The sequence below is a fragment of the Helicoverpa armigera genome, chromosome 24 (assembly GCF_030705265.1).
Source record: "Helicoverpa armigera isolate CAAS_96S chromosome 24, ASM3070526v1, whole genome shotgun sequence".
In the NCBI taxonomy this organism is placed as follows: domain Eukaryota; kingdom Metazoa; phylum Arthropoda; class Insecta; order Lepidoptera; family Noctuidae; genus Helicoverpa; species Helicoverpa armigera.
In genome coordinates, this window is record NC_087143.1 from 8,614,939 (window position 1) to 8,625,428 (window position 10,490).

The window sequence follows — 10,490 nt, forward strand, 5'->3', positions numbered from 1 at the left end:
TCTCAAAATTACAAGACATTTGAATAAATAGTTTACGAGTTATGAGCGATCAAAGTTACACCATTTTGTCACTGACTCACTCACTGACCGATCATCAAAAGTCTAAGGTACTTCTAGCAAACTGAGAACCTTCAAATTTGGCACCAAGACAGGTTATTAGCTACATATAAAGGGAAAATTATAAAAACCTTAAAAATTAATAAAAAAATAGGAAACAAATTTATATTTGCGGTTTTTCAAGAACATTGTGTATGAATTTTGACTGCATTGATAACTTTGTTATTTATTTATGTACAAAATGTTACTATTTGTTTTATTGTTACATAGTGTGGTATATTGTTATTATGTATTAAATATGAATTAAATACATATGAATAAAAAAGCTAGGTTAAATGAAATGAATAATGATAAAATCTTTTATATAAATGCAGTGCGATAAATACTCCATGCTCGCTCATAGATGGCGTTGTCCTGGTCTAAATCGCGCTATGGTTTCGTTACATAGCTCAGTATAAGTAGTACTTAAAAAAAAAAAATAATAATTTCATGTGATAGTGCCATCTATCTCTGAAATAAACCCATTTGATTCTAAAAGATATTCGATTCGAAAATTCGACGATTTCGAAAAGTTTTTACTTTATTTTAAAAAAAATGCATTTTTCGTGCTACTTTAGGTGTACATATTTAGTTTGTAATATATTTAGTAAGTTGCATGTAAGCAAATTTAATTTGTTATATACTTAAAAAAGAAAGAGACCTACAAAAAATAAATTAGATCCCACCAAAAACATTAAATGTAAAAAAAAAGCCAAGCCTCTACGCAATTCTTCCACCGTAAAAAGTAGTGAGATCGCATAGAAGCCAAGTCCTGTTCAACTTTATTTGTAATAATAAATTAATATTTTGTGACTATATCAATAGTTTTGTTCACATTTCAATAATATTGTCTTGGCCATGAGCACAAGTTAAAAGTCGCTCCTTGTGTACCCCCGTGTAAATACCGTTGGATTGATAAATTTATATATGGACATGATTTTACGATTGGACTGATTGGAATTTGAGATCACGATAGACTAAACATGCGCCATAGTACATGTGCAGTTCATTGATGTTGGATGATTCTGACTGTCGGTCATTTAATAACAATAAACTAAAAGTATTTAATTCTTTGATATTAAACTTCATGTTTGACTTTCACCTCTTCCAGATATGCTGTATTATATATATTTATAGTTTATTGTGCTCATGGCCAAGTCAATATTCTTGGAATGTGAACAAAACTATTGATATAGTCACAAAATATTAATTTATTATTACAAATAAAGTTGAACAGGACTTGGCTTCTATGCGATCTCACTACTTTTTACGGTGGAAGAATTGCGTAGAGGCTTGGCTTTTTTTTTACATTTAATGTTTTTGGTGGGATTATATTATTGTGGAATAAGGATAAGTCCTATTTGATATGGGTAATATGGTGAATGTAGCCATGCCTATATCCAGTCGTGACAGAGTTAAACTCAGTACACATATCGCGATAAACCTGAAGGTTTCTCACTATCATACGTCTTAGGATATCGAATGTTGTATTCTACATAGATACATATATCGATATAGGTAAGCTTTGGTCTGTTTGGATACGTTTGCAAATAAAACCCCGAGACTTATTAATATGAGAATTAGATTTCGAGAACTATCTTTTATAATTTTTTTTTGCCATTTGCTATTAATATGTTTGATTGGATTTACGATAACCTTCAAAATAAAGCCAACTATCGCATCACCTATCGGCCAACAGTTTATTCTACCAACAACGTGCGTGAAATTCGGGGTTCCAAATAACCGTTAGGGGTTAGTTTAAACCAATCGAACAAAGGGGTGGCAATCCTCCCGTAAAGAGATCCTGCATTAATCACCAATCTCCCGGCTTCTTAGTTCGTGCATAGCAATAGGTCTAATCAGAAGACATCAACGAGCCAGTCTAATCTAAACATCGTAAAATTCTTCGCAATTCTTCGCTCACACGAATATGTCTTCAGGGCACATTACTCAAGCAGTCAGTTTAGCAGTAGCTGGCAGCCGACAGCAGCCGTTAGCTGATGAAGTATTGCACCTGATACCATCGACCACTTTCCAAAGCAATTACTGTGCCGACTTGTGCGTGTCCGCGGCGTTGCTTGTGTTTTAGGTTTTAATAATGAAAGGTTTTTGGGTGAGAAAGGAGGCTTGTGCCCAGCAGTGGGATGGTAAAAAGGCTGATGAAAATGGTGCAATGGCCAAGAGATCCATATTAAAGCTGGATGAAGAAAAAAATATCTAGTTCATAAATGGGCTGAAGGAAGTTTTGATTTTCTCTCTTCACTGTTTTCAGAAGTCGGTTAGCTTTTGGAAAAAGTTAAATCTAATATAAAGGCAGCTGCAATTCTTCCTTAGGTATAAGATATATTGACGATCCCTTAAAAAATTGCCTTTATTAGATTTGTTGTAAATTTTCTATTGTCGAGTGTCTGAAAAAACTTTGTATGCACAAATAAAAGTTCTCCCTTTACATAACAAACAGACAATTTATCTATATTACTACACAGACGCGGTGCGCAGGCGCGGCGGCCATTTGTCAAAATAGCCATTCATATGATAATGACGTATGCTGATCGATGACATTGCGCAAGTGAGCCAGTTCATTACGTTTTGTGTTGCAATCGTTTTTGTAGAAGGTTTGCGATAGTTGGGGATGACAGAGTGCCGCGAATTTTCATTCAATAGATTTGTTTTTACTACCTAATCATAACATTGAATCGGATTCTAACACGCTTTTATATCAGCTTCACTTGTAACTGCCTATAAGTAAATGTAAGAAAATCTTGAAATCTTAGTTTGACCCACTTCCCGGTCTTCGATTAGGTACGATGAATTTTGCACACGCTCTGAGTTCTGATGACAATGCATGACTAGCGTGTTTTTTTTAAACCATTAATTTTATTTATCTAAGGGTTCCAAACTGTTTCTATATCATATTTCCAACATTCATTCGTCCACCCGCTAGACCAAAATAAAAGGTCCGGATGAATAGAACCTTCTCCTCTTTGAGAAGTCTCTTGAACAAGGGAAGCAAAGCACACAAGTTGAACGTTATATTCTCATGAAAATACCCATAGATTGCTACACAAATGAAGTCATTTATTAAGTACATAGTAGACGGGCTACATGGTACTAAATTGGTGCAATTTATCTAATTGTTAAGTACAAACATTGTAAGCGCTGAAACCTGCAATAACTTAAACGAGCTAACATTTACTTAGTTGTGTACTTGGGAATGAGATCTTTGAGGCTATAAATTATTGAATTTAATTTAATCATTTGATGATGATGACGATTAACTATTTACCGCAGGTTCACCCGTTTTTTGAAAGTGTTAATTAACAATAAAAAAAATTAAAGGTGACTACAGTATATTTTATGATTTCCAACTTTTATCAAAAAGCGAAAGCTGAACTGTAACAAGTAGGTAATAAATATTTTTTATGTACGTTTACGTCAGATAATTATTGCGAAAAATTAATAAAACAAACTTGATTTCAAGATTGTTATGATAAAATTAACACATTTGTTATTACGTGAAAGTAATGGCGGAATATTTTGTTAATCTCAATCACACTAGCTTAGAAATTTAAACCAACTAAGCTTTGCTGTTAACAAACTTAGTGAACACTCTTAATGAGACGATGAAAGGTCGTAATTGCAATAAAAAACACTTTCATGACAGCAAATAAACAGTTTGATTACCAAACTTAATACAAGGTGTTGATTTGCATTTGTGCCATACTTCAGGAGGAGGACATAAAATACGTAAATAATCGATTGGAATTACAGTTAACGGGAAATAGTTAATATTCGCTGCTTTTTATGTCATTGTAATGTCATAGTATTTCAGAAATAATCCAATTTTATGACTGAAATTCATGAGTGATCGTTGCGAATGCTTTGTGTTTGCGTTTGTCTGAGGGCGCAGCACAGTTTTGAGGCCAGTAACACCCGCGCCGAGTTTGAAAACGGGTAGTTGGCATTGACAAATTTCCGAAAAAAAATTAAAATCAAAAATTTTCGTATCAATTTTTTTGTTGATTTGGGTTGAGAATCATTAGTATAATTACGTCCTTGACTATGGCACGGATGCAAATCAACAGCTTGTATAACACTTGTAAAAAACATAAATATATTTTATTGCGAGGATGTGGAGATTAAAATCGCATGTACATCGTGTTATAAAGAAACAAAATATAAATTTGTTTTTATTAAAAGCACAGAATTACGAAAAAAACCAGATGGGGCTATTGAAATAAAATTTTATGACGCATGTATGTAACAAGTACATTTGTGTAATGTTTGTGTGAGTGTGAGTGTGGCCACAGAAAAGCGATTATAAAGTCTATGTATTTTTTGGAAATACTTCGTTTACCCGAGTAAAAACTATGTATAAGTATCTATTACAGCCTTTTTATAGTCCCACTGCAGGGCAGAGGCCTTCTCTCTATATAAGTATCATTACCACTAAAATAAATCAAAAGTGTCTGGTACTTAACTTTGCGCGGTACATCTTAGCGACAGCTATTCCAGTTAATCCACCTGCGATATATGAATATCATTACGTAGCATTATTTTATTTACTTTTAATACACAATTTACTAAGTAAACTGTATATGCTTATGTAAGGTGAACTTGACTCGTCTCACGGAAGCCTTCGGTCAAATGTTTGATGACTTGCGGTTATTTGCTTAAAAAATGCCAACACTATGAACATAACATTATTATGTAGTAAACTATTTACTCTTTTAGTGACTCTAGCGGCAATTTAACTTAGAGCTCATGCACACTGAAAATTTTTAGTCGACCGACAGTTTTTTCGAGCTCGTAAATCATAATGTAAATTAATGGTAATGGCGCATAACGACGGTCAGGTATTTGGCCAGTATCAAGCCAACTAAAAACTTTGATTGAATTCACGATTTTCTAAAAAAAGTTTTTACAACCATCATTAGTGTGCTGATACTCTTAGTCAACTGTTCTAAGAACCTAAAGAGAAGATCAAAATAAATCAACTACATATGTAAAATCGCTGTTTTCATAGCTCAACAGTGGATCCTCGATCGTCGCTCGGAGCTTTCAAACTCGCGCACTGTAAGGTCACGCCGCGTGCGTGCAAAATCTGCACAATTTCGTACTTTAACGAGCTTTTAATTCGTGTGTAATGATCTCACGGACTTGTGGTAGACGAATCACAGAAGTTTAACTACGGCCAGGAATAACATGAAATGGTATAATATGTGTCATTTCATGACAAAAGGTACCTTATGGACTTTGGCGCTTAAGTCATTTGGAGATACAAATTTTACGATCTTGCTTAGACTAAAAAAACATAATGTTGTGAGTGCCAACAAACATAAGGTACCTTTTACCGCGAATTGACACATATACATATTTATAGATATCATGTAAATAATGTAGACAAAAGTCTAACATGTGCACTATATTTTTCCATATTTCTCCTTCTGAAGTAATTATTGACAAATCAGTCTGGAATTATTCAATTTATGGCCTTGAGAAGGTAACTTTACAGGCTACTTAATTCACTGTAGGTTCTCAAAAAGAAAAAAATAATAATTGTGACTATCCTTTTAGTTACAAAATAAAAGTAGGCCTTCTGCACGTAGCTATTGTAGTGATGTGACCTTGCGCGAAATACTTACATACGATGAACAAAATCGAAAGCTAAGGTATAATAGTGTTGGGTAAGTTTAATGGTGTTAGCTCACTTGAACTCAATACTGACCGGCTGCCTTAATTCGATTATTAGTGGCGAGAATACCCGCAGAATGACGACAAAACTGTCTGCCGACAGTTGACCCGATAGCTGTATGTATAATATAATAATATATTTTTAAGGAAATTGTGAATTCAATCAAAGTTTTCAGTCGAACTGTTACCAGCTAAATACCCGATGTTTTTAATGACGTCATTTTCAATTTCGTTCATCTTCATACTGATTTATGAGCCCAAAAAAAAACTGTCGGCCGACTAAAAGTTAGCAGTGTGTACTCTTAATTCGATTGTTAGTGGCAAAGGTTCGTCTTTTATTTCTGTAGTTGTTATTTTTTACCGATCATTGAAAGTATCGACTTGATTGAGTACAACTCTTGAGTAATCAAAAAAAAATCTTATATAATTTGGATGTTCGATGTTAGAGCGTCTGACTACTATTTTTATTTGAAATTAATTATGCTCTTTTGTTGTATTAAGTAATAGAAAAAATTGAGAATAGGAAGTTGAAGTTAGAAGCTTAAGTCATAGATGCTTGAACTTTAGAGAACACACTCTGATGTCAGTTTACTTTATATTTACGGTTGTTCCCAATATTTTATTGATAGTCGATATTTTTTTTTAAACCTTAATAGAAAATAAATATAACTGATGCTTTATCAAATAGCAAACTTAATTTTTAAAAGGTATTTATTTATCCGTCTAAAATGTAAGTACCAATACCTACTTTTTCTATGCAGGTAAACATATGGTTGTGCAAATAAATTTACTAAAAATATATATAATAAAAACTTACCTCATCCTGAAAGGTCCTATGCAAGCTTTCCTTCGTATACTTCTGGTCTCCTTGCTTCAATATAGCTGAACATTGCTTCAAAAGAGCTAGCCTCATTCGTTCCTTTGCGCATTCCACCTCCATGATAGACGGCCTGTGCCCCGTCCGTGGTACTCCGAGGCAATTGCCCTCGTATTGCCCATTCTTGACCATAAGTTGCCCGTTCTTGCCATTGTCTTCATAGTGCCCATTCTTGCCCATAAGTTGCCCGTTCTTGCCATTGTCTTCAGAATTTTTATCCAAGTCTATGGTTTCGAAGTCAGTGATAATCTCTGGCGGTTGGCCCTTGGACGCCATGTCTGTTTGTTAGTGAGTCTGTGGCATTTTTTTGTATCACATTATTATTTTATTATGTCACTGTTTTGGGTTTTTCACTTTAATGTTTTTTTGTAGGATAATTTTTTAATGGTTTGTGATGTGATTAATTGTTTGTGCTGATGAGGAAAATGAGTTATTGTAGCACTTTTGTAGTGGCAAAAGTCCTTCTATCGTACAAGTAAAAATAATAGAAATATTTTTTTAAATGTGAAGAACATAATAATTGTTTTGAATTATCTTTATTTGTGTTAACAATATACACGTATGCAGTTATGCAAGTCGTGGTCCGCATGCATCCGGCTGCATCTCCCTTCACTTTGACTCGAAAACATACTATTAAGTGTTATCTTATAGCAAACCCAATTAATACTTGTCTGCTTAATTAATTACGAGACTACCAATATTATAAAGGAAGTAATCTTTGGTTCTACTGAACCGATTAGATAATTCTTTTACCAATATAGAAAGCAGAAATTAGTTGGAAATTACATAAAATACTTTTTCAGCACTTGAATCCGAGAAAGAATCAAAAATGTTATAAAAAAGTTGTCAATTTAGTCACCCATCCAAAACCAGACCGCGACAACGGCAGCATAACTTCACATACCCGGAGGGCTTAGCCATCAAAACTAAGCCTTAATTAACATAGCCTTCATTACATGAACACCTGTTCTTCTATGTAACATTTTAATTCGCAACAATCGATTAATCTTAGCTGCGAAATCGATATAAGTGTATCGAGTGACTCGATTGTCCGATTCATTGGTACTGTCAGCGACAAAAGCTGGACAAATTAACATTTTCAAAAGTGTATGACAACGTAAAGGGTGATTATTTCTTAACAACACAAACAATTTTAATTAATTGTATTATTTTGTTTTAATTTATTTCAAATTAAACAAATAATTATTGTAACAAATACAATAACGCTAATTTATTTGTTTTTTGCAAAGTTTTTAAATAACTTTCATGTTGTTTTTTTGTTGTATAATTATAATTGAATACATGCTGTGATTTTCTATAATTAAGGAAAGACAAGAAAACTTAATATTTGTTTTTTAAAACTTGTCAATAATGTGTTTTTGTTGTTGGAAATCCAAATGGGCAACTAGAATCAAACTTATTTATATTTTTGACGTTCATTATAAGTGCTAGGCCTAAATGAAATTATGAAATTATTTAATTTTGATTTGAAACAAATAGTGAATGAATATTTAGCATCCTAAACTTCAAAATAACTAGATGAATTATCAAGGATATGGTGTTTAGTAGTTTTGAAGATTTGTTCAGTTGTTTTTGACGCTGAGTGTACAATCGTCTCGTGATTGATACATTGCGGAGCGAGTGGGTACTGTGGGCAGACGGACTAATTGAATTTATTCTGTTTGTTTTACATTTATGGTTCCGTAGATTTTATAAAATTAGGTCTGGTCAATTGGTCTGGAGATGTATGACATAATTATATAGCCTAGCTTTCTCGGAAAGTGGTTTCAGGGGCTAGACCCCCACGTGGCAGGTAGCAAGCCGATTGACCTACCTAGCATGTTCATTACAAGGCCACTAACCCGATGGAAATCAACCTATGTATTTTGTTTTGTTTTTTACCCGAAAATGGGATCAAAGTATTTATTTCCTTTATCTAAGTATAATCCTAATTATAGTGTAGACGTAGTAAAAACCGTTTAATTTTATTTAGCCATCGTACGTTGAAAATCTTTGAGGTTTTAAAACAGTAACTACTTTATCGTTAACAGTGCTACGGAACCCTAATCAAGCAAGTCGTCAGAGCAATAAATTTGAATTAATCAAGTTTGCGAATTTAGTGAAAGTTTCGCCACTCCCTACGGTTTATACATTTTTTATCATGTTCTAGATATTTTTGATATTTCCGTTTGTTAAAGTGATCTACATACCTAATGTTAGGTATACATGTTACGAAATATATTATGTGGTTTTATTCCAATATTTATTTTTATATGTTGCTCTAAGCGATATCGTCAGATTTCTCACCACAGCTTTATTTTTTAACCTGAACTGAACTCTTTACGCTACCATATCATGGTAGCCGATCTCGTATGTTATCTCTATTATAAATCTGTATAGCAATATTGACAACGACAGTTTATAATTTTAGATTCGATATAATCTATATAAATAAAAACTGTTAATTTAGGAATATAAATCTCAAATCGTTGCAGTTGTGTCATACAAAATAATTTTGAGAATATACTTACTTAATGATGTTTTATTAGAAACATTAGGTAAACATGACATTTGTGTAGGTTCCGGCCCATCTACTTATGTTACCTACATTTAAAAAAATAATGGCAAAAACAAAGAAAACCCATCAATAGCAACACAAACAAAACTTTATATTTTTTGAAATTCAAATGTCTGAACAGTCTGTCATACTGACAAAAATAATAATTAAAACATAAATTATATATCCCAGAATATAATATCGATACTTATCGATAACCTGCACCCCATCACTAGTCACCAGTTTCGCGTTATTCACGCATGCGCGCGCTTGACAGAGGCTTTGGCGCGTAATTTGTCAGCCATGTTTGTCACTCTGACAGTTGAGGAGGTAGAACTCATTAATTGATTTGCCTAAGCCTCACGCTTGCTTACTCTAATGCGATGAATAGAGAAAGTGTAAATAAGTGGTAGATTCTAGGTAGCCAAGTTTTTTGCCTCTTTTGGTTGCTAAGTTTGAAGCTTAGGCAAAGTGATAAAGTTCTACAAACAATAAACCTGGAAGCCAGAAGCTCTTACTGCTTGCCAACTTAAGATTTTATTAAGGCATCGTTCAGACCAAACGTATTGTCGGCCGCTGACTGTGAGCGCGCGTTACGCAGTTTATTGCTTTTCCATATATATTGAAATTGTCGTTCACACCGAACCGACTATACGCTGTTACGTCGTCTGTTGTAGCTGACTCTCAGTGGCCGATTATTTTACTACGCGACTATGCACGGCGGACGCGGATTGGCTACGCGGACGCAGTTGCCGAATAGCGCCGCTCCGCCGCGTACGCACCGCCGCTCCGCCGCGTCCGCACCGCCGTGCCTCTGCCCAGTGTTGCCAGTCGGCCGCTCAGCGTACGCATCTAGTGTGAACCTACACGAGCGTATTCTTTTGTTCACACATGTAGCGCATCGTACGCTATAGCCTATTGTCGGCTTGGTGAGTACGCGTACTGCAGATTGAGTCGACGTTCACACTGAGGCCGACTGTGAGTATACTCACAGTCAGCGGCGGACAATACGTTTGGTGTGAACAATCCCTTAGTCTAGTATCACATTCAAAAAATAGGTTGTGACAGAAGAGTTAACTCATCGTGACAGTTCAGAAAATTTACGAAAAAATATTATTTACACTCACAAAAACTTTAAAGCTAACTAAGTAATGTACGTAATTTGGTGCAGGGAGAAAAGGCACTAGTTATGTTTTATATTAGTACATCGGTAATTTATTTTCCTCGGTATGTGAAATGTGAAGCTGAAAGAAATTGCTGAGTAGC

General features: G+C 34.3%; 1 protein-coding gene across 1 annotated transcript in view; it reads right to left on the reverse strand.

The window, feature by feature from the left end:
- The window catches only part of LOC110380673 (NADPH oxidase 5), a 44,295-nt gene extending 37,208 nt beyond the window's left edge, over positions 1-7,087 (reverse strand). Inside the window, exon 1 of the mRNA XM_064041225.1 lies at positions 6,608-7,087. Within this exon, the coding sequence (XP_063897295.1) occupies positions 6,608-6,943 (336 nt within the window). The 5' untranslated portion in view covers positions 6,944-7,087. The remainder of the gene's footprint in view (positions 1-6,607) is intronic.
- Positions 7,088-10,490: the final 3,403 nt, after the last annotated feature.